Source organism: Abramis brama (genome assembly GCF_963993115.1).
Source record: "Abramis brama genome assembly, chromosome: 25".
NCBI lineage: Eukaryota > Metazoa > Chordata > Actinopteri > Cypriniformes > Leuciscidae > Abramis > Abramis brama.
In genome coordinates this window covers 24,323,939-24,349,693 of record NC_139987.1, presented here as the reverse complement: position 1 = coordinate 24,349,693, position 25,755 = coordinate 24,323,939, and the positions used below count along the sequence as shown (strand labels likewise).

Below are 25,755 nucleotides of genomic sequence, written 5' to 3'. Positions count from 1 at the left end.
AACATTAAAAAATAACACTGCAGATTCTGCAGACTGTGAGAAAATCACGCAATGCTGAAATGTCTCATTAACATCCTGAAACAGTAAGTTGGCACTATTTTATCTACCGATCGTGACGAGTGATTATCATCATTATTTTTTCCCACCCACACATGCTTTTTACATCAGCGGAAAAGTCGTGTCAGAGGCGGAGAAAGCCATTGCATTATGCTGAAAGATTATGAAAATGAATGACACCTGCACAATAAGACCATGATATTTATCAATAATAAGACTACTTATACTTATCAAGTCCAGCGCCACAGCGCCCCCCCCCTCACCCGGACTATCCTGCCCCCATAATCAAGAGTAAAAATTATTTTTATTTTATTTAAATCACAAGTGCATAGGCTTTCTAGTCTACTTTCATTAGGCTACTATAGCAACATTTAAGTTATGGATGGCCTGTTTAACCTAAAAACTTTCCATGCCACGAAGAATGCAGATCTACTGAGTAGGCTAAAAATATGTTTTTTTATGGCCCTGTAAGACACCTGGTATTGAGATGTTTTGGTCGATCGGATCACAAGTAGACGAGGGAGACACATTCCCGTTTACACCTGGTGTTTTAATCCGTCTCTTTTGTCCACTTTCAACCACTTCTGTCCTGATTTCTTTGAGGGGAGGGTCTATGGCCAGTAAATGTGTGTTTTTTTTTTCCAGATCTTTCAATCTAATGGACAAAATAAGCTCACACAACTTATTTATGAACGCGCCCGGAGACGACAGAAAAACACACGGAGAGAATCAGCTTTGGTGTCTGCTCTGAGCCGCGAGATCACGCCGAACGCTGTGAGTGTGTGTTAGAAATCAGGAATGGTGAGAGAACATTGTGCTTGGTACGTTTTTCATCTTCAAACCAAACTTGGGTCTTCAGCCGATAAAGTTTAAATCCCGTCTGTCTAGAGCTCTTCCCATAATGTTCACTCATTAAGTCAGTAGACGGAGAGAAGACGGTCTTTAGTGAATGTTTGAACACATTCGACCACATGAGCGTTTACACTAGAATCATCATTTAGCATCATCAGAGGCTCTTTTGTCCAGAGGCGAGAGACTCCAGCCAGTAGGAGGAGCTCGTTCCGCATGTCTTCAACCCGCCCATAGGGGGATCTCACGATAAAACGCCGTCTTTTCAGTTTCGAGTCGACTAGTAGCCTAGTTGTATCATTTCTCCTGATACTGCCCTCTGTAACCGGTAGGCGTGGCTTGGGAGTGGCCTCGTAGGGCAGCGAAGCAAGTGCATTCTGGGAGTTGTTGTCTTTCATCCACATGAGCCAAAAATACGTTTTCTGGCTTTTCTCAGACTAGAAGGCACCAACTTCTAAAATAATTTCACATTTCTACTACATAAATGACCCAATTTAAATACATTCATCTTTCCAGTGGTGAAATATCCCTTTAAATGTAACTTTTGATCAATTTAATGTGTCCTTGCTTAATAAAAAGTATTCAATTCTTCAATAGAAAAAAACAATTCTTACTGACTCCAAACTTTTTGTGCATTTCGTAGATGGAACAATCAAACACAAAATGGCACCAGTATCCTGAAAATAACTCATTTAAGTTGTCATGGCAGGATGAATGCATGATGTTTGATGTGAAAATAGAAAAATCACATTCATAATTAATTTCAAATCTTTTGAGCAAAGCTTTTTTTATAGTTCTGAAGGGCAGTGACGGTTGTTTTCCTGCTCCGTTCACATGGTTTAAACCCTTTTAAAGTGCACATTTAAAGCGGTCTGTACATCACTTCAAACACGGCAGCAAAGGTCACGCTCAGCATCATGCAGACCACAGGATCTACTGTAAACCACATGGCAACGGCCAACCAGCGCAACCTCTTCTAGTCTGACTGTGGAGGACATGCTCGACTCGAAGGAATCTGCATGATATGGAGAGACAGACGCACACAGCCGAGAGACCTGGACCGCTCCGGCACACTCCTGCTGTCTGCCATGCATGAGTCATACGGGAAGGAGGACAGCTGGGTACCAGGGCACAGATTATCTCCAGCGCTTCACGATTCAGTCCTGATAAACAGACACGGCCGGCTGTCTATCATCCCACCATCATTAGGGCTGCATCCGAAATCACATACTTGTACTATATAGTAGGCGAAAAACAGTAAGTGACAAAATCCAACCAAACATGCCAAGTGTGAACACACCCTGAGCAACACGCACCAACATCTTTCCAATCTTCCAAGCATTTACAAACCTGTTGTACAACAAGAGAATATTTAATAACATGTTTTTACCCCAGTCCCATTCCATTCAAAACAGTCACGATTCAATACAGTAACGTTTAAAAGTTTGAGGTCAGGAAGATTTTTGTAATGTATTTGAAAGAAGTCTCTTATGCATTTATTTGACCAAAAACAGTTTTAAAAAAAGTTGTATAATATAACTTTTATTGTATTTTAAAATGTGATTTATTCCTGTGATCAAAGCTGAATTTTACTTCAGTCTTCAGTGTCACATGATCCTTCAGAAATCAATCTAATATGCTGATTTAATGCTCAAGAAATATTTAGCATTATCAATGTTAAAAACAATTGTGCTGCTTAATATTTTTGAGGAAACCATGATTTAAAAAAATTCTCTCTTTGATTAAAGTTTTAAAGAACTGCTTTTACTTTTGAACAGTAGTGTAGATTAAGTAGACCTCAGGGACGAAACGCAATTACATTAAAAAATGCATTATATGAGCCATTTAAATTGATATTGAAGCTATAGTCGGTTTACAGAACCTAATTGGGGCCTCTTTGCAACCCTCCCAAACACACCAAAAAAAAAATCCACACACACACACACACACACACACACACACACACACACACACACACACACAACAGCTCGAGAAGTTGTCACATTGAGCGGAGTGACTGGTGTGAAGCTGTGAGAATGCTGACACCCAAACACCACAAAACGCCTCTGCAGCAAAGAGCACCAGACCCTGCCGAGAGAAAGACTCCATCCGATCATCAGACTACAGTAATGAACCACACGCCACAGCTACAGTACACTGGCCTGATCACATCACTCACATCAGTTATGGGGATTAAAGATGCATTCTCAAGTTCACTTCTGTTAGTAAAAAAAACACACTCACAAATGTCTCATCTAACATTTAGAATTGAAGAGGTTGTTTTTGTTGCTGTAACTCTAAGACTTCTGTCATTTTAAATGTACCCTTTAAATCCCATCAATATGTAAATTAACTCATGAAATGGCATTCCCAAGCCGTTTTCCCATAATGTGACATATTTCTGAGCGAAACGGGACAGGGCTGCACAATTAGGGGGAGAAAACATCTAATTGGGTTTTGTTCTGATAGAAATTGCAGTTGCGATATAAAATGTGAATGGAAAGAAAAAAGCTGTTTGTAGAGTTGCACAATTTGGTCATCATTTTTGTGATTATATATCAATATTTTACTGTGAAATAAAAAAAACAAGTAAGAAAAAAAATATTTTATAAAACTACAACACTAACATTTATGACATTTAAAAATGTCTTGATTTCTTCATTTTTAAACGTTAAACTATCAAGCTTTTATTTTGGCCGAAAACCACAGGGAGCCTTTAAAGGGTAACTCTCCAAATTGCAACCTAGGTTATTTTTGTTAATCTACCCGAGTCAAACATTCGTGTAAAAGCATATTTAGAATGGAAACGCCACTTTTAAGATTGAGCGTATTTTCGTTTTATATGCACTTTGAATGGGAGTGCATGGGGCACTTCTATGATAGCATAAAAATCGCTATTTTTAAAACACTAAGAAGGCTCGACACAACATGAAACTGCGCTCGAAGTATCACCAGCGGCTCGACACATGAACTTGAGCATTGACTACATTGTTTGTGTACACAAAGTTTACTAAAAAGAAAGGTTTTGTACGACTCACTTTATCAGTTAGTGTTTCCAGTGGCTGGAATCTTGTCAGTCAAAAGTAGTCGATCTCCGAATGCAACGTAACATGAGGAGAGTAAAGATGGAAAGCTCTTAAAGCTTGTTTCCATATAAATTATTATTATTTGAATAGATATTGCCATGAACTAAGTGTCTAAGTTATCATGCTTTTCATTGGAAGTTCATGACATTTCCTCATTCAGTCAATTCATTACGTTGCATTCGGAGATCGACTACTTTTGACTGACAAAATTCCAGCCACCGGAAACACTAACTGATAAAGTGAGTCGTACAAAACCTTTCTTTTTAGTACACTTTGTGTACACAAACAATGTAGTCAATGCTCGAGTTCATGTGTAGAGCCCCTGGTGATACTTTGAGAAAAGTTTCATGTTGTGTCGAGCCTTCTTAGTGTTTTAAAAATAGCGATTTTGATGCTATCACTGTAGTGCCCCAAGCACTTCAAAAGGCATTTTGACCGAAAACAAAAATACGGTCAATCTTAAAAGTGGCGTTTCCATTCTAATTATGCTTTTACACGAATGTTTGACTCGGGTAGATTAACAAAAAGAGCCTAGGTTGCAATTTGGCGAGAGTTACCCTTTAAAGCTTTGAGGAAAAAAAATTAATTCCAGGTTTTACCTGTAAGTCCCTTTCAGGCAAGTCATTTCACTTGGTGGCCATCTTTGAAACGCCTCTCTGGCAGCTACTGCAATCATCTCTTTGAATGGGGAAACAATCAAATTCTCCAAAGTTGTTCACCAAGCTCATGATTAAATTTCATATTTGAAGTCACCAATGAAATCTGACAACTGCCTCATAAATTGTTTCCAAATGCTCAAATCATGAAAAAAAGAGGCATTTTTCAGGCTGGACCAGCCAATGCTTCTCTTCTGTTGACAACAGCCAGTTTAAAAGTGCTTCTCCTTACAAGTTTAGGAAGACAGATGCCCAAACGTCCCAAATGCAAGTTTATAAGCGATGCAAACTTGGAGTGGAGCAGAATTGACTTTGATTAATCGTTCTGCCTTAAAACTGGAAATTCAACAAGAAAATATATATAGGCCAGGACTTCATTCTATCCATCGGGAATTGATTCATTGTACATTTAGCAGAAGCTTTTATCCAAAGCGACTTACAAATGAGAAACATCTCAATCATTTACCATACGTAAAGAACATATTAAAACAAAATGCAAGGTACAACTAAATACAAGCAATTTTGATGCAAACAAAATTCACCAAGAGGTAAATGAAAGATAATGTGCATTGTACACACACCAACTGTGTGCAATTACATGCCACTGTGCTCACGGTTGCATCCACAGAAGCATGGCAGGATAATAGGCCTGTCAGAAACTATAACAGCTCAAACAATTGTTATTTTTCCCAGTATTTATCCCAGTGGTAGGTTGTTATAATTGGAAATAATCACTGAGTCGATAGCCCTGATCAACCTAGCGGGTTCAGTCCTGCTAAATGCTCCAGAGCCGCATGTGTGTGTGTGTGTGTGTGACACTCGGGTAAATCCAGGTCAACTTCATGCTGCATTGCAGGTGCTGCTGCGATCATGCACAAAGTATTCACAGCAAATCACAACTTCCCAAAGCAGCTCTTATGGATTCTTTTCACATTTACAGGTCCTTAAAAGTGGAAGTCGTCAAAGTTGAGTAAACTTCTACAGTGGTGAACGGAAACTCCAACAAAAATTCCCATTTGATCCAAAAGCAAAAGAATAGCGATAGCATTTCTATGATTTTTCCAAAAGAGGAAATTTTTTTTTATCAACAGTGGTCAGAAGAAATGTCAAATCCCTCAGCCGTTGTATTAGAAACACTCACGCCAAGTCAAATCACCTTTATTTATATAGGGCTTTATACAATACAGATTGTTTCAATGCAGCTTTGCAGAATCAGTGATGCAAACTTCATCAAATATGAGACAAAATTCAATCTGCTCTTACGAAACAATATTATTCAGCTCAATTCAGGTCAGTGTTGATTCAGTTCAGTTCAATAACTAAAGTTCACCAATTATGAAACGAGTTTGATTCAGATATGAAGCAGCTCTACAGAAGGCAAGCGTCATTATCCAGCATCAATTTAATTCAATAACTGTCGATGTAGCAAAACTCATCAATTATAGAGTCGATTCAGCTAGTAGCTCTACACGTGTTATTATGAAGCTCAAGTCAATTCAAGATTGGTTTCATCCAACAGTATCAGTGCAAAACGATAATAAAACACAATGTATAGTATTATAAATGTATATTAAAGGGTTAGTTCACCCAAAAATGAAAATTCTGTCAGTAATTACTCTCCCTCATGTTGTTCCAAACCCTGTAAGACTTTCGTTCATCTTCAGAACATAAATTAAGATATTTTTGATTAAATCTGAGAGCTGGCTCACTCCTCCATAGGCTTCTATGGGATCGAAACTTGCCGGCCCAGAAAGTTAGTAAAGACAATGTTTAAAATAGTCCAAGTGACTACAGTGGCTCAACCTTAAGTTCATCAAGCGACGAGAATACTTTTTGTGTGCAAAAACCCCCCCAAAATAACGACTTTATTCAACTATTAATTTTCCTCTGTGTGTCTCTGAGTGAATTCACGTAGTGTAACAGCGCAGCGCTTCTGGGTTGTACGTCAGAACGCAGGCTCACTATTGGCCGACGCTGGTCATGTGTGTGATGCGTGTGATGCTCGCCAATAGTGAGCCTGCGTTCTGACGTACAACACAGAAACGCTGCACTGTTACACTACGTGAACTCACTCAGAGTGAGTTAACTTAAGTTTGAGCCACTGTAGTCACTTGGACTATTTTAACGATGTCTTTACTAACTTTTATGGGATGGCAGATATCGATTACATAGAAGCCAATGAAGGAGTGAGACAGCTCTCTGATAATCAAAAAGATCTTAATTTGTGTTACGAAGATGAACGAAAGTCTTACGGGGTTGGAACGACATGAGGGTGAGTAAGTACTGACAGAAATTTCATTTTTGGGAGAACTATCCCTTTAAAGTCACCATGAAATCAAAATTGACCATTCTTGTTTTTATGGAATATTGCAGTATTTATTATTATAAATGATTTATCCATGCACGTCATAATTTTTTTAAATTCATGTGCCTCGTAATCTTTAATCAAAATAGCTTCGCCTCCCTCTTGCAGAGACATCTTTTCTCTTCTCTCTCTGATGATGTGTTTACTGGCGTGAGGGCGGGGCGACCTGTCACTCACATGAGATCCACCAATAGAAAACCACATCCATCCAATCAATTCCCAATGCGCAAAATCAAGTCCCACTCTGCATTTTTTCCTTGTTCGAAAAGCCGTTTCACTCGGATATGCATCACAATAGGGAAGAAAAGAGTATTGCAACTTCTGTATCACGCCGTCGCCGACTTAAAGCTGTAGTCTACGATGTTGAAAATCGGTCGAGAAAGCCTGAGACGGTTGGGAAGTTTTAAAAAACTCATCCCGCCCCTCCACACACACCCCCCCCTCCCCTCTGTGCTACCTGATCCCTCCCACCGGGAAACGACCTGAACAACGTCACTCAGTCAAGCTGTGATCACCGGTAGTAAACATCGGCGCATCTTGTTCAAATTCCGATCGAACAGAAACCCGCTAGGCCTACTGAAATATATTCAAGCACTTCAAGAAATATAATTACTTTGACCCGTGATAGACGATGCTAAACGGCTAACATTCCAATGCCGACCGGCAGCATAAGCATGTTGTCAGACTGATAAAAAGCTATTTATGTAACACCTCACACCATAAAAGTATAAATAAATGCTTACCTGCTCAACAAAAAGTCAGCCGTGTCAGCGTCGGTTTTTTCGGTTTGTTTTTTCTCCATTGCTGAGCTGATGCTACTTTGCTAGCTACCATAGACTGTCAGCTGCTTGCCCGCGAAATTTCATGTCGCAGGAGGGGGGCGGGGTGGGGTGCGGTGGGGTGGAGACGCGAGCGCCACGTGGAGTTTCAAGTGGAGCGGGGGATTGGATGAGAGCAGTTGACCAATGTAAGCTGTCCGGCCGGACAGCTTACATTGGTCAACTTCTCTGCAGCTGTACACCCAATAGAGTGAATGGATTTTTTTCATTCTTTTTTCTCTTCATATTGTTAGGATTGTACTGTAGAACCATAACCAGCATCTAAACGAGGTTATTAATAATGAACAATCTTTGAAATCGTAGACCATAGCTTTAAAGTGAAAATTTAAAACAACTTTGCTCAGTTTGAGGTTAATAACAGTGGAAACATGTCTTAACAGTCTGTGAAAAGGGTCAATTGCGTAATAAGAGAATCCTTCTTGAGGAAGGGAGCTGCGTAGTCATTGGCTGCTCTCTGTGTCAATCACCCCACCCTGGCCCCGCCCCCCACATTTGCTCCAGTTTCAACTTGCCACATTTTGCATTAACTCTTTCAGCACTGGCATTGCCTTTGCATGACATTTAAACCCTGTTTCCATTGCAAACCACAATAATACGAATACTCTGAAAACGAATCATTGCATGGGCGTCAGTGAGGTGTCAGATGTGGTCAAAAGCTGAGTCAAAACAACAGCAGCGATGACAAGGCGGTAATCTGAAATCTTTCCACTTGAAGTGTGGTATTGCTTTGTTTGAGGATGGCAGCAGAAGCGCAGCTCTCAAACAGTCAAACAAAAGCCTCTTGTGTTTGAGTAGTTGAGAAGTGAAGCCCCTCAGCACCAGCGTGGGTGTGTGTTCGAGCATGTACACGTATGTCTGCGCTCTGTGGGGAGATGAATCCTGTGCTCTTGGCATGTTGGCCGCACAGACACGCTCTGTCTGGGGTGTGCCAAACGGTCAGGCTGCCTGTGATGACCTGCAGACCGTATGATTGCCCTCGTGCGCCAACATTTCCCAAAACACACACACACACACAGGCATGTTCTCCCAAAATATCACACAGCACCACAACAAACACGTCAACTACAAGCGCTGACATCTTTATATTCGCCTAGTCATTTAAACTCATCCATGCAGCCATAATTAGTTTAGCATTGTAAAACTGTGGTCACTTGATACTAGCCACCACTGTCACCGAAAAATGGCAAAAATGTACTATATTTGAACCATAACATGGAATTTTTTTCTATTTTGAATACACATCATCCAAATGTTTGGGGAGAGTAAGTTAAGAAATTATACTTTTATTCAGCAAGGATGCATTAACAAATGTGAGACATTTATAATGTTAGAAAAGATTTCTATTTCAAATAAATGTTCTTGAAAAAAATCTTTAAAAAAAATGTCCACAAAGATTAAGCAGCACAGCTGTTTTCAATAATGATAATAATAGTAAGTTTCTTGAGCATCAAATCAGCCTATTAGAATGATTTCTGAAGGATCATGTGACAATGAAGACTCGTAATAATGATGCTGAAAATTCAGCTTTGATCACAGGAATAAATTATATTTTAAAATATATTCAAACAGTTATTTTAAATTGTATTAATATTTCTAAATATACTGTTTTTACTTTGATCAAGTAAGTGAAGCAGTGTGAGCATAAGAAACTTCTTTTAAAAACAATAAAAAAATCTTACCGACCCCAAACTTCAGAACAGTAGTGTACTCTGAATATATGATTAGGGCTGTCAATCGACTAAAACATTTTTACTTAATCGCACCTTTTCACTGTAATAATCACGATTAATCACACCTAACATTTAATATATTTTTATATTGTAATAATTTCACAGTTAATCTCCAAATTAATGTATAAACAACATAAAAAAGCAACATAAAGACAGAATATTCTAAATATTTGATCTTTTGACAGGTAGGAAATATACAGAAATTGAATAGTTATCAAACACTACACAGTCTTTACTGCATAAATTATAAATTAAATATAGATTAATCCTTATTAAACAAATGTTATTCAGTCAAGAGCAGTGTGTGATTATCTCTGTCTTTTGTTCTTTGATTAACATTAATGACAGACAGCAGCAGGATTATTAGGCTGCTGTCACTTTAAGATCTGACACATATTTCCATGGCCTCACAACTCTTTACGGTCATTTAACACTTTATTTAAAGGTCCCGTATTATGCCCCTTTTCACAAGATGTAAAATAAGTCTCTGATGTCCCCAGAGTGTGTATGTGAAGTTTCAGCTCAAAATACCCAACAGATCATTTTTTACAGCATATTTAAATTGTCATTTTTTGGGGCTCAGAAAAACGCGCTGTTTTAGTGTGTGCCCTTTAAATGCAAATAAGCTGCTGCTGGACGACCCAGGGGGCGGAGCTTCATGAGCTCACACTCAGTCTCTCAGGACAATTTCATCTCACGGAATGATGATAATATCAGAAACTCTCAGTAACGGTGTTCATTTCGAATCGGACAATAATGCCTACAGAGTCAGAGTGCTGTATAGAGATGGAACAGGTATAGTTTAGTAGTTTAATTATGGTTATTATAACGTATTTGTCATCTGCTTGTATGTATCCATTATTTATTAATAGCCTACAAGTCTGCTGTTTCGGACCAGGTCCGAATGATGATCAAACATATACTGATGAGTTTAATAAAGTTTATTGTACATCACACAAAAGATGAAGCGTCAGTTTTACTTCAGAAAAAGAGCTGAGTAAACACAGTAAGTTATAAGAAGTGCGCAAGTACATAAACGAATTTCGGTAGAGTTGAGGGAGCATTCCTGTGGGCGGAGGTTAGTCAAAAAACGGTTCTACTGACGTCATTAAAGAAGGAAGTAGAGGGATGTAGTCCAAACGGGCCGTTCGATGTAGGCGACTTCTGTTAAATAAAATATCTCGCTTGGCATTGAACTTTGAGCTTTATAATTTTACAGATATTATTTATACTCTAACAACAACAACTAAAGTTTGAAACATGGGATCACGAAGAACGGGACCTTTAAGTAATTTAAGACTGTGCTTATGAGGATACTCGACAAAAGCAGCATTTTGGCTCAGTTTTTGTCCATTCAAGCATGAAAGAGAACTCAATGCGCGCTGGCGCGATGTCTGAAGTGCATTTCTGTGCGCGTTTCAAATGTTTGTTCACACTGAGCCGCTTCACAGACAGCGCACCAGTACAGATTTAACTTTTTTTTTGCGTCTTATTGCGCTTAAATGGTTTAAAAGCAGTTGAATGAATGATAGCGTGATCATATACTGTAGCGCAGCCAAAGGATGATGAAAAAAAACGGATCCTGTGTTAATTGCGTCAAATATTTATTACGCATAAAACTGAAAAAATGTATCGCATGCATTATTGTGTTAATTCTGACAGCCCAAATGAATATCAAATATTGTGATGATTTTAATGCAAATAAATTGCATTTTTTATGTAAGAGAAGTATTTCATTTCTTACATTAAATATTTTAAATAATTTCAAGCTTTTTGCTTGAAACAAAACCAGAATTTTTAGCCATGTCAGAGCACAATACATAAATATTAAGGTACATACATATCAACTGAAAAATATCCACAGGTTTTTTAGCCATAGCCCCAACCCCCTTTTCCGTGCCCAAAAACATTTTCCAGCAGTCATGATTTACCTCTTGCCGAAAGCTTTTTGGTGTTGATGATTTTGGCAGCATGCTCTTGGCCCGTGCACAGCTTGACGCAGCGTCGCACGACTGAGAAGGCCCCCCTGAAGAAACAGACGAGAGAAAAACACAACAGCTCAGAAGATCTGCAGACACACCGCTGAACTTGAAGAACCCCCCCAAAACCCCAAAATCTGCTCAAAACCCTTAACATGTTCATCTTTCTTTAGTGTGTAATGTTGCTGTTTGAGCATGAAAAGGGTCTGCAAAGCACAAAGTCCCTCCAGCGGGAGTTATTCTCTATATCAGTGTCACTAGCCACGTTTCCATTACGAATTGAAAATACGCCCAATGGAAACGGGTCAATTTTGCAAAAACTCCCATTTATCGCAAAAAAGTTTTTCCGCTCGCATGAGGTGGTTTTTCAGGCAATTCGAAAAATAAATATTTCCCAAAACTGCAATGGAAACAGTTTTTGCGCATTTACAGACACCTGACGTAGATGACGCGGTGTGTTTGGACAGAATACGAGACAGAGTTCTTTATTAAATTCATAAAAGACAGAAGAATTACAGGAATAATGGATTCTAAACCTCAAAGAAATGCCACAATCAAGACCTCGCAGCAGATATGAGGGAGAAACACCCAGAAACACCTCATATGTGCCGCTCACAAGTATAATAAGGGTCGTTCCTTACCATTAATGCTTGGAACACACACATACATCTCCTTCGATTAATAATAATGGATAGTGTAGTGGCTGGGATATAGTACATAAAACTACCAAGGTCCGTTGCCATGGTTTTTGGAATGATTTTACTTCTCGCGAGAGGAAAAAATGAAGTTTTAGTCGCATAACATCGGTTAATGGAAACGCCGTCATTTTGCAATAGTTTTTTGTCGACATTAGCAAAAAATCACAAAAATTTTGCACAAATCTGTAATGGAAACGCGTCTACTGTTTCTGAACTCCCTGAAATGCCTCCATTGTAGTCTTGAGTTTTCTTCTGTGAACAAACACGCCACAATATTCCACATTTAAATAATTCCCGCTCAAGATATATGTAAAAATAAAAAAGGGGCGGGGCCTGGTTGAGTTTGTTAGTGTGGTGAAACTTGTGGTTATAGTAAGGGGTGTGACATTTCACTAAACACGTTAGAAATGGATGACTAATCACAACACACTGACCCAGCCAACCAATCAGAATCAATTGTACTTTTTGGGAGGAGGGGTTTCATAGAGACCGAAACTAAACAGAGCGTTACTGACAGACTAGAAAGAGAGGTGCTGCAACAATGACAAAAATGGGGAAAATAAGGTGTTTTTGAACATTCAAGCATGTAAACCTATTCTAGCAGACTTTATGGGGCATAATACAGCCTCTTTAAGAACAACTGTTATGCACACATCTTCTTTTTTGAGAAGTCAGATTGTAAATGAAAACACAACACGCAGGTGTCTGATGCTCAAATATTCCTGATATTCACATGGGAACAAAATGTAGAGCACACGCTGTCTATCAACAGCCTTCTTGGGTCTATTTTCAGAAAGACCTGCATTAAAAAAAAAATCACTTGAGACAGTTGTGATAATGGCCTGATGTCATTCCTTACCAGCTAATTTTAGCACACCTTGTTACAGTTACACAACACACTTAGAATTTCTCAAGCAGACGCTCTGAACAGATGAAGTCGGATCCGTGACTTCCCGCCCCTCACCGACAGGCTCAAATGCCCTTGGAAACATCCATGTGATGTTAACATGTGATAAAAACAGACCATATGCCCCACTGTGACCTCAGGCAAATCACCTGCGCACGATTCGCTTGGCCAGCGCACTAGAAGAAACCAAGTCTGGATGATTTTGGGCATCATTCGACGTAGATCGTCATTCAAAACATCTAAATGCCGATCATACATTTTAAAAAAAAAGAAGATTTTACCGTGACGTTTGGATATGGTAGCATGGTAATACTTTGTTTTTGGACTTTTTAAGATGGTAAAACCATGGAGTACCATGTAAATTAGTGATGAATATTAAAATTATGACTGAAAACAATAAGCTTATAATCTTTTAATGTTTTGACTGATAAAATGTTTGGGATAAAATTGTAGAATATTTTGTGTGAATAAAAAATAAAACATAAAACAATCATTTTAAATGCTAAAAGTTAATGTAGGCATCAAAACATGATAATTTACAGTATGAAAAAAAGGATATTTATTTTAATATTTTATTAATATTAAATTTAACAGTTTTTTAAAATAGTAACTATGTTAGTGCAATTAAATATAAAATTTTGGCCAATATACAATCTCAAACAACACATATAAATTTAAAGATCTAAAACAATTTGCTGATATATGTATATATTTGTATTATATATATATATATATTTTTTTTTTTTGCATCCCGATTCTAAATACAATGGTATTACCATCTGATTTGCAGTAAGGTCAGCATATTAACATGAGCAAATTAACATATATAATGTAATGTAGTGGTTGACTGTTTTAAGATATATCACACCACACTATTTGATTTAAATAGTGTAAATAACACGAGCATATCAATTGCTAAAATTATATTAATTTTGCATACTATTTACTGAATTATGTTAGTATTTACTTTTAAAAGGATATCAGCTCTGTTAAAATCTAGGTCTTGCTTATGACACTTATCGACTAAAATGAAAAACGTATCAGCCAATACGATAATTAGAAAACCCCACATATAATCCGATATACTCGTCAACAACTAATATCATGTTTTGTAATTAATTTCATAAAACACTGCTTGTCAATGTGAGGGAAACAACACATGATGTTCTTCACTCCGATAAGAAGAATGGAAACTTCTCAACTAATAAAGCAGAAGGTCAAAGCGTGTCACAAGCGTGAGCCGTCCGTTCACCTTTGACCTCATGAAGGACTGGAGCCACGTCTCTGTTAGCAAACGTGTTTCATTAGCGCTGGCGTCTCAGCGGAGACACTGAGCTGATTTACTGCTGTCGGCCTGTCAGGAAGACCAAACCACTGATCTACTCAGGTTAAACTACAGAAAACACACTCACAAACAACAACTACACAAAACACACCGCAACTTTGGACTGACAAGTCAAGTCAAGATGAGTTGGAAGTTATTCAACTCATAATATAATAATAAATAATTATATATAATCGAAAATATAGTAATATTGCAAAGTATTATTACAACTCTTTTCTATTTTAACATATTTTCAAATGTAAATTATTTCTGTGTTGAAAGCTGAATTTTCAACATAATTACTCCAGTTTTCAGTGTCACATGATCCTTCAGAAATCACTCTAATATGATGATTTGCTGCTCAAGAAAATAAATATTTCTTAAAAGTTTCGATATAGTAGTGGCCAAAAGTTAGATATTTGTTTTTAATGACCCTACAAGTTTGATTAAATCGTCAAAATATTTTATATATTTTAAATATTTTAAATATGAGGGAAGAACAAAACACTAAACTTGGTTAAGTTATTTATCTGACAAAATTATTTGGTTTTATTTTACTATGCAAAAGAAAATGCTCACAGGAAAAAGCGTTCACTGACTACAGCATAATCAGCTATTAATATTCTGTTGGTTCTCTTGTTTTTTTGTGTGTGTGTGTGCATGTGTTAATTTCTTTGTATGACAGCCTGACCAAAAATTATGTCAGCACAATTTCATTGCATTATCACAAATAAAACAATTTATTTAACTATGCAATATGCTTACGAAATCTTTAACAAATTTTTTATAATATTTGAAAGGGAGAAGATGTCAATTTTCCTTCACCAGACATAACATTTTGCCACTTCTGTACATAACAAACATGATATGCACAAATATCTACTAAAGAAAGTTAAGTAACGGCTAAAATGCATGTCTCCACCACAAATTGAGGATGTGGTAAAATATTCAGCTAAGCATGGTGAAGATCTATTGAAATTTCACACATAGAACACATCTCAAAAGTTGTAAATGTCTGTTTCTCCTCAGTGAGAGAGGACTGGGTTCAAATGAATTGAAAATGAAAGCTAGAGCATTTATTAAAAAAAATAAAAAAAAGAGAAGTTGAAAAAGTTTCAAAGAGAAATCTGTCTACTACTATTTGTGTGTTATTATGACTGTGGGTGATACACACGGGTCGGTTAATAATTCAGGAGAAAACTGTGCGAAAGAAACGCAATACTTACTGACTGACTGGAGGAGGGGGGCGCTGAGAGAGTAAAATAATTTCCTAACGTCAGGCCGCAGGCATGTCTCTCTCTCACACACACACACACACAGATTATAGACAGCAAACAGCCGTCCGGGCAGCTCTCACAGCTCCAAATGTCACACGTTACATTGTAGCGGCCCTTCACTGCTTCCCAGAGTTTATGATACATTGTAACAGACAACTCTCTTAATACATTATATCAACCGTTCATGTGGAGATACAATGTTGCAACCTGTTGACCTGATTAAACTCTCAAATATAAATCACCCTGAACATAACCTCCAAATTACCCCTCAATAGCTGATATTTATGATCAGAGATAAGAATCACTGTAATATTTCCTGACAGCTTCTCTGAGAATTCTGCATGAAATGCACAAGAGGAGGCACAAAACATGCAATATCCTCACGTTTTTTATCTGTAGAGTTAAATACTCCCATGCAACTCCATTTTACGTGTCTTAAAAGCTCCCCTGTGCATTCAAAGGGGCTGCAAACATGCAATATCATCTAAATTTAGCTCTGACTGTTAATATTTATGATCTTTGATTCAATAGTAATGTACTCTTTTGATTCTCTTTGAGTTCTACATATTAAATGCAGCAAAATCCTCCTCAGAATTAACACCTGCTTGCTCATTTCTATGATCAGAGACTGTGTGAATAGGAATATTCACTGTAACATGCACAGTGGTGGGTGTATTTAAATGCAACTCCCCTCTAATGTTTCCTGACAGCTCCTCTGAGCATTCTGCATGAAATGCACCAGAGGAACCACAACACATGCAATATTCTCCAAATCAAACCTCTGACGGCTTATATTTACGAGCAGATTTCAAATAAACACAGTAGTGGGAGTATATGAATGCAACTCCCTCTAATGTTCCTTGACAGATCTTTTGTGCATTATGCACAAGATGCATCGAGTTCAAATGTGCCACACACACACAAAAAAAAAAACCTGAAAAACGAAGCCCTGGTCGATGTGCATATATATATAGTAAATATGAAAACAGTCACTATAACAGAGTATTAAATGCAACAGTGCTCTATCTTTCCAAACTGATCGATACTCCCTTGCATTGCCGAAAAGCATCCAACATCCTCATAATGATCACCAGATTTCTCTTGTTTATTATCAATGATAAATAGTTAAAGAGTAGTGGGAGTATTTAAACGCAACTCTCTCTAATGTTTCCTGACATCTCTTCTGGGCTTTAGGACATTCAATAAATGCGTGGCATCAATATAAGACACTCGGCTCATGCACAAACACTAGCAGAGAAAGCAAATCTTACTTTCCAAGTTCTTCGTACAGCTGGTACTCGTCGGTGAAGCGCGTGCAAGTTGTCGTTGCCATTTCTCAGCCCTCAGCGTTCGCGGCAATATCCGAGCTGACTTCCAGCACTACTGTACGCTTCTGCGCCTTCGACTTGCGGGATTTTCAGGACAAAACTTAAACGTGGATATGGATAGTCGAGGGAGGGAGAGGTTCGCCGACGAGCAGGCTCGACTGCTTTACCGACCTCTCACCGAATGCGCCGTTTAACTGCAGTGCACTTGTTTTCCGCTGTGTGTGTGTGTGTGTGTGTGTGTGAAAGAGAGAGACGCGCTGTCACCGCTGGAGGGCGCAGCGGAGCTTCTGCTTGTGGCGTTACACCTGCAATACCTTTTTCTGTAAAATAAACATAACAGTAACAAATACCGAGACAAAACAAAGAACAATGAGGGTTACATTATATTATCACAAAGCTTATTATAGCGGCTTATATGCATTAGCACTACACCATAAATAAGTCTTACATAAAGGGTTAGTTCACCTAAAAATGACAATTTTGTCATTAATTACTCATCTTCATGTCGTTACAAACTCGCAAGATTTTCGTTAAGATAATTTTGATGAAATCTGAGAGATTTCTGTTCCTCCATTGACAGCTACACAACTAAAATTTTGATGCTTCAAAAAGTTTATAAAGAGATCATAAAACTTTTTTATTTTTCCCCAAAATTTTCTGAATAGACATGATCGCTTTTATGATGAACAAATTTAATTTAGGCTTTTATTCACATATAAACATTCATCCACTCACACATCAGTTGTGGTAAATGAAAGCTCAAGCATGTTTGCTTGATGTGCGAGAACCAATGATGTTCATCGTCTGTTTGAGCTTCTGCAAGAACCAATGAGGTTCATTCTCGTGTTACGCAGCATGTTTGAGCTTCAGCAAGAGGTTTGTTTTGTGCGTCAAGTAGGTTCGGTTGAGCTTCTGTTTATTTTCACTGATCAATATTTATGTGAATAAAATACTAAATTCAGTCTGTTCATCATATAAAGCAATCAAGTCTCTTCAGAAAATTTGGACTAAACCGCTCGATTCATATGGATTAGATTTATGATCTCTTTATGAACTTTTTGAAGCAAAGTGTTAGTTGCATATCTTAATTTGTGTTCCGAAGATTAACAGAAGTGAAGAAACAGCAATAAATAATTTTTCATTAAAATGAGAAGGGTCTAATTTCAGAGAGTCACCAAAAAACAAAAACAAAATTGGTTTATACAGAAGTTTGAAAAAATAAATCCTTTTTATCAAAATTTGAAAAGTCAGACCAAAATACCCTGCGACAAGTACAGTCCCAAAACAAATGAATAATAGTTTCTTCAAACGGATGACAGAAGGAGCACATGGGGGAAATGCTATTATTAAATTTGACAAGTTTATAATTTACAGGGTAGCAATTACATACTATTTTAATAGAGGCTTCAACAACTTTATTAGACAAAAAAATTAAATAAAAAATAAAGTCAAAGAAGCCAGAAATCTTTCCATTCTATATCACTAAACTTCTTATTTCAAAAACTTCCACAAGCAGGTAGCGAAATCTGAGATCTGTTGAGAATTTAACACCTACAACACATTTTTAGTAGGTGTGTTAAGAGGTGACATCATTATGAAACAGTTAAAACATTTAGAAATTAATTTTGTTAAATTTAACTGACCAGATTTGTGGGACATATACATACCACACTTAAAATGTATGAGGGTCATTACGTGAAACATTTGAATGTGTTATGTATTATTTAATTTCTTTTATTTTATCCCAATATACACATTTTTTCTGAAAATATTAAACATTTTTGTTACTTTAACATGTATTAAACGTCTTAATATTTTATAAGTGTGGTACATTGTCTACATACCTCACTTAAAATAAATGAGGATCACATTTTAACGTGTATATATATATATATATATATATATATACACACACATTAGTGCATGTAATGCAATTAGAAGTGTGTTCTAATGCAATGATACTCACACATTTTCAGTGTGACAGCATAACAATAATCAAAGAATAACACAAATTTAATGTTTGCAAAAGGTTTTAATTAGGCACAAATGAAAAAAAAATCTGATGCAATAACATCCATCAGCCAACACAATCTGAAAATGACAGAATTTCATCCCATGTGAGAGTTTGAGCAATCTGCTAACAGACGTTTTATATATCTGATGAATCTTTCTTGTAGGTCACTGAAATAGCAAGAAAACTAACACATAATAAGCCCAGAATAGTCAGTAACTGGGCAAATGTAATGATCACAGACACACGCAGCCAAAGAAAACCTCAATCGACTGATTCCATAAAACACTAAAAATTATAAATGATCAATGGCCCAATTTGCATGCCAAACACTAGCAAAATACGAGACAGTGATCAGTGTCAGCAAATCAGTTATATTGGCTTGATTTGTGCAGTGTAGACACCGATGATGTTCATTTTGTCGCACCGCAAGAAAGCGCCACATCACTGTCCTTCAGTGTGTTTCAGTAAGTGCTGACTTCAAATCTGACATTGTCGTGTAACCTCAAAACTGGACAGCATTGGGTGGGATGTTGAACAAGGAGGGGTCAAAGTCCTGTCCTTTAAACGGAGATCCTTCAGCATCCCAGCCCTTCTTCAGCATCTCATGGACTTTCTGAAATGCAAAATAAAACATCTTTCACTGCAATATCCACATAGTAAGTCCCAGAGCTCTTAAAAATACATAAAAGCATGTTAAAGTGTCCTTGGGCTGAAGATTGGACTGAATTCTTTTATGTCCCACAGAAGTAAGAAAGCAATATAGAAAATAACTTGCATTGCATGCTCACTAGAGCTGCTTTATTATTGTAAATTGACAGTGATCTCTCGATTCAAACACACACGTAAACTCATTCTAAAATGACAAAGATTCGCCTGTTTCTATTAAAGGGGTGGTTGATTATGATTTCACTTTTCTAACTTTAGTTAGTGTGTATTGTTGCTGTTTGAGCATAAACAACATCTGCAAAGTTACAACGCTCAAAGTTCAAAGCAAAGGGAGATATTTGCTTTTAAAGAAATCGCTTTTTAAGGACTACAACAAACGGCTGGTAGAGACTACACGACATTCCTCCCGGGTTAGTGACATCACAAACCCTATAATTTACATAAACCCCGCCCCCAGAACACAATTTATAGATTATCAAGACAGAATATGCTAATCAATGACTAGAAGATAACTACACATAAGCTACATAAATTCATCAACTAACCATTCAGAAATGTCCTGTTGCATTCTACATGTTGTCACTTCTTGAGTCTCTCCATCTTTGTCTGACTCCGGTTTGAACATAAAAGGCTTAAAGTTTTTGAAATTTTCAGTGCATGTCTGTGTGAGTGCAAGCTGTTGAAGCTCCGCCCCCTGTGCTGGGAGCAGCAGCTCATTTGCATTTAAAAGAACAGACACAAAACGGCGCGTTTTTGCTCACCCTCAAAAAGTGACAACTTTAACATGCTATATACAAATATCTGTGGGGTATTTTGAGCTAAAACTTCACATACACACTCTGAGGACATCAGATACTTATTTTACATCTTGTGAAAAGTGCATTATACCACCCCTTAAAACCTTTGACATGTACGTGAACATTCAGATCTGCATTGGCGCTCCAGCTGATATAAAGAGAGAAGTTGTAATGTATAGGTCTAAAACAGCTTCACAAACTCTTTTCAACCACAGTTTTATTATTTGATCACAGAAGTACTATAAAAGTTTATAGTTCAGATATAAACACTGATGTCTATGGTAGTGATCAAAATAGAGTAAATCACCCTTTGAAAGTAACTTCAAATAAAGTACCGGTATATCAATTACATTGTTACACCAGTAGGTGGCGACAAGTGAGTGTTAAAAAAAGTATCTGTCATTAGCTATTTTTCCATCCACCTATTATATGGCATAAAAAACACGGAAATGTGCATAAAAAAACTTGTGCACTCAATTGAGGAGGATACATTTTCTCTCACGTGACTTTGCCTCAACAAAGGACGTGATTGGATAACTGTGCTAACTAGCGGACCAATTTCATTGCACAGCATCTCAAATGTTGGTTTGATCATTCTGAAATGCCTGAGCCAAAGAATGATTTGGTATAATGACCTCCCATAAGTGTCTCGCATGATTGCGCTCCCAAACACCAGACATCCAAATTCAAGATAACATGAATACATTAATACTTTTTAAACAGTCTGCAGCAATTAAAATTTTGTCAGCAGCTCTAGTTATTTTGTTTTGTTGTCTATTCAGAATCGTGATCTCCATTTTAAACAACAGATTGAGATTCTAAATGTCTCCAGAATCATGTAGCTCTAGTGCTCACCATCTCGTGGCTCTGTGGCTTCCCCTGGAGCTTTTGGTGGTAATCAAACGTCAGGCGGTCCAGTACGGCATGCTCCTCTTCATCTACGGTTGCCATGGTGCGTTCCCGGTTGATCTGGTTCACATCGATCTCAGTCTCGCCCTTCAACACGGCGCTCCACCAAACTTCCCCGGTTTTACTGAGGGACAGCTGGAGGAAAAGTCCAAATAATCATCACGACCGTCTACAACTACTAACAAAATACATCAGATCTGTATCCATTTCACATTGACACAAAAATCCATACATACGTAATTCCATACAATATCTAGAGATATAATTCTATGCACACTTATGCTCACCAAGGCTGCATTTATTTGATTACAAATACAGCAAAAAACAGTAATATTGCAAATTATTATTACAATTCAAAATTATTTTTGTCTATGTGAATATATTTTTAAATGTAATTTATTCCTGTAATGCAAAGCTACTCATTACTCCAGTCTTCAGTGTCACATGATCGTTCAGAAATCATTCTAATATGCTGATTTGCAGCTCAAGAAACATTTGTGATTATTATCGATGTTGAAAACAGTTGCAGCCTTGGTGAGCCTAAGAGACTTCTTTTAAAACAGCATTGACAGCAAATGTACACAAAATAGCTCAAATTTCACTTAAAGGGATACTCCACCGCTTTTTCATATTAAACTATGTTATTCCCTTAACTAAGACGAGTTGATACATACCTCTCTCATCTCAGTGCGTGCACTTAATCGCTCTAGCGCGCGGTGACACTCTGATAGTACCTAGCTTAGCCCAGTATATTCAATGGTATCTGACAATGTTATCTGATCCTCTTCCTCTCACTTCTGTCAATAGTGGGAAGAGGATCAGGTGTGACTTTTTACTGCGCCAGTCGAAGTACTCCCAAAAGTGCTATTCCGCCATACATTATAGTTATCCTTTTTAACCCGCTTAGAAAAGCGACACGTTTTATTTTGTGTCACCATACTTGGTCGTGTAACTACTCGTGTAACTGTATTTAAATAGGGAAAACGCTTATGTGTTTGGTCACTTCTAAATTCATTGCTGTCAGATACCATTGAATATACTGGGCTAAGCTAGGTACTATCAGAGTGTCACCGCGCACTAGAGCGATTAAGTGCACGCACTGAGATGAGAGAGGTATGTATCAACTCGTCTTAGTTAAGGGAATAACATAGTTTAATATGAAAAAACAGTGGAGTATCCCTTTAAAAAACTAAAAAAACAAGTGTTTATTATCCACTGACAAGTCACAAAACTGTCAGTAAATTTTAGACCTTACAATGATGAGGTGAAACCCCAGAAAAGCGGAGACCGTATGGCTAATGATTGGCTGATACATCAGTCTATCGAACTTTTAAAAACACACATCCAAAAATAATGTGTACCAGAACGCAGCGGCCGGGCTCCAGACTCCACAGGGAATTCTCTGTGTTAATTTTATGTGTGAATTCTCCCTCTATCAGGACTCTCTGAGATCCTCCCTCGTTCACGGCCACACGTACCCGTCCCGGCTGCAGGTCCACTGACACCTGCACGGATAGACGGAATGGAAAGCAGACTGTTAACGAATTTAGTTTGTTGTAATACTAGACAGCAAGATAAAAGTCAATCTAAATGGGGATGCTGCCAATCTGTAAGACAGTAAGCATGATAAAATCAGATGGCAGCAGGTCACACACCTGTCGGCCTTTAACGACGGTAGGCGGCACATGCACTCGAATTTCCACATCCGTGTAATCCTGCGACCAGGTGTAATCGTCTCTAACGGCACCGTTGTAACTGTCTGCATTGGACTGATAGCTTTCCTGTCCACTGGAGATGCAGAACACAAATAGGTAAGATTTTTTAAAAGAAGTCTCTTAGGCCCTGTTTCCACCTGGTATTAAGATGCGTTTTGGTCGATTGGATCACTAGTGGACGACTCTAAACACAGGTGTAAACGGGGTCTAAAACGCTTTAAGCTTGTCCACTTTCTGCCACTTCCAGAGGGAGTGGAAAACACATTAGACCGGATTGCTTTCGTAGTGTAAACGCTCATGTGGTCGAATGTGTTCAAACAGCCACTAAAGACCGTCTTCTCTCCGTCTACTGACCGAATGAGTGAACATTATGGGAAGCGCGTGAACCTTTGTCCACTGAAGACCCAAGTTTGGTTTGAAGATGATGTTCTCTCACCATTCCTGATTTCTAACACACACTCATAGCGTTCGGCTGATCTTGTGGCTCAGAGAATAAACTAAAGCTGATTCTCTCCATGTGTTTTTCCATCGTCTCCGGGCACGTTCATATGTAAATTGCGCGAGTTTATTTTGTCCATTAGATCGAAAGATCTGAAAAAGTCCATACATTTACCCCGCCTAGACCTTCCCATCAAAGACATCAGGACAGAAGTGGTTGAAAGTGGACAGAAGAGACGGATTAAAACACCAGGTGTAAACGGGAATGTGTCTCCCTCGTCTACTTGTGATCCAATCGACCAAAACATCTCAATACCAGGTGTGTTACAGGGCCTTATGTTCACCAAGACTGCATTTATTTCTCTGCATCATTTCATTAAACTGAATTTTCAGCATCATTACTCCAGTCTTCAGTGTCACATGATCCTTCAGAAATCATTCTAATATGAGGATTTGCTGCTCAAGAAATATTTCCTATTATTATCAATGTTGAGTAATAAACAGTTGTGCTGCTAAAATAATTTTTTAGGGTTATTTGATAAATAGAAAAGCATTTGTTTGAAACAGAATAGATATATTTATTTGAAAGATTATTTTTATTGAAATTACATTATAAATGGCTTTACTGTCTCTTTTGATTTAATGCATTTTAAATTAATGCATTGCTCTCAATTTAATGCATCCTTGATGAATGAAAGTCATGCTCCTAAACTTCTGAATGGTAGTGTGTCTCAGTATTAGTATTTTGTGAGCGAATGTAAAGTCAAACGTACGCCTTAGTGGTGTCAGACTCGGCGTGTGCTGCCGCTGTGGCTCCTGCTGGCGTCTCTTCGCTCAGCGCTGGTGATGCAGTGACAGGTGTGGACTCGTCTGAGCTCCTCTTCTCCTCCACAGGAGCTTCGGCCTCGTGCTCGGACTGAACCTCCAGCTCCTGTATCGCAGGAGGAGCGGCTTTCGGCTCCTCGGCCTGCTTCATGGCCCTCTCTCGGTCCTGCTCAGCAAGCTTCTCGTATAACTTAAACGTCTGGTGGAAGAATGACAGTAAATACACTTGACTCTTCAATTTATTTCAGAAATTATAAAGTTGCATATTATAAATAATATTAATATAAATTAATATTTTTTGTAGACTTTTACAGTGATCATAAAGAGTCATAATATAAATACAAATAATTAATAATGTATTTATTTTAATTATTTTTAAAGACACTAACGGTATATTTAATTATTTAATTATTTTTAGAAGACATTTATAAGGTGGCAAAATATAAACATTGTTTTTAATTTAATAAATCGTATTTATTTTTATTTTTATTAATGTAATATTTTTAAACACACTTAGAGCAATTATAAAGTGGCATCATATACATAGAATAATATTTTAATTACCTTTAAAATGAATAAGTTAATTTAAAAAATTTGATTACTTTAATTAATTTTATTTAATAAAATAATATATATATTTTTTTTTACTGTACAACCAAAACAAAATTACAACACTGACACAAGGCTAGCTGTCACTGTCATTCATTACCAGCAAAACAAGACCATACCAGGATTTTTAACTAGTATCACGACAGTAAACATCATAGTTAATAAATTCAGTAACGTTAACATGGCATTTCCAGCTGGTGCCATCTCTGTACTGCCACATTCATACTTATTTATAAAGAATCCAGTCAGTTTAATGGATCAAAACAAAATTCGCTGAGTACCTTGAACACCATGTTTTCAGCTACTCCGGGTGGGAAGCCCATGCGGTCCTGTGGGCCGCTGAGGAGACGGTAGAAGTCCGTCTTTCTGTACAGGAACCCAAAATAAACCTGCAGGAAATTCTGAATGTTTCCAACATGCTGCAGGATCCCTAACAGCGCGTTATCATACAACTCCGTCATTTCCACCGGAGAAGACATGGCTGAGCAGCTCAGCGGGATCAATTTTGACTCAACGCTGTTTAATTTAGATGCTTGTTGATGAAAAACAAACGTAAAGCAACAGAAGACACGCAGAAAACTTGTGAAAAAGCACTGCAACAACAGATCTTTCGAGAGAGGACGCAGCTGCTTAGGCGCTTCCGGTTCACTCAGTACAAAATAAAAGTCTGTCCAAAAACAAAACATT

The 25,755-nt window shown here is 37.7% G+C and overlaps 2 protein-coding genes across 35 annotated transcripts in view; both read right to left on the bottom strand.

Moving 5' to 3' along the window:
• camk2b2 (calcium/calmodulin-dependent protein kinase (CaM kinase) II beta 2) overlaps window positions 1-17,330 on the bottom strand; it is a 76,907-nt gene extending 59,577 nt beyond the window's left edge. For 25 of the 34 annotated variants that reach the window (XM_084104187.1, XM_084104197.1, XM_084104219.1 and 22 more), the window contains exons 1-2: window positions 17,039-17,330; window positions 11,514-11,608 (exon numbers count right to left, since the gene is read on the bottom strand). In XM_084104187.1, the coding sequence (XP_083960313.1) occupies window positions 11,514-11,608; window positions 17,039-17,100 (157 nt within the window). In that variant the 5' untranslated portion in view covers window positions 17,101-17,330. The remainder of the gene's footprint in view (window positions 1-11,513; window positions 11,609-17,038) is intronic. The other 9 variants (XM_084104198.1, XM_084104220.1, XM_084104216.1 and 6 more) reach the window with 1 other exon arrangement.
• A 1,777-nt stretch (window positions 17,331-19,107) lies between these two features.
• nudcd3 (NudC domain containing 3) lies at window positions 19,108-25,716 on the bottom strand. Its single transcript, XM_084104186.1, has 6 exons — window positions 25,350-25,716; window positions 24,408-24,658; window positions 23,137-23,269; window positions 22,843-22,986; window positions 21,428-21,616; window positions 19,108-19,722 (listed from the first exon to the last, which is right to left on the bottom strand). Exons 1-6 carry the CDS (start codon window positions 25,545-25,547, stop codon window positions 19,612-19,614), a joined length of 1,026 nt encoding a protein of 341 aa, XP_083960312.1. The 5' UTR covers window positions 25,548-25,716; the 3' UTR covers window positions 19,108-19,611.
• Window positions 25,717-25,755: the final 39 nt, after the last annotated feature.

Bases quoted from the DNA above. Each gene is read 5' to 3' on its own strand.
- nudcd3 (XM_084104186.1), bottom strand. From the start codon at position 25,547: ATGTCTTCTCCGGTGGAAATGACGGAGTTGTATGATAACGCGCTGTTA. The intron at 23,270-24,407 runs GTACGTTTGACT...CTGCATCTCCAG, and splicing joins GAGTCTGACACCACTAAGGC to TGGACAGGAAAGCTATCAGT. The intron at 21,617-22,842 runs GTACACATTATT...CTTTTCCTCCAG, and splicing joins AGCCCGGCCGCTGCGTTCTG to CTGTCCCTCAGTAAAACCGG.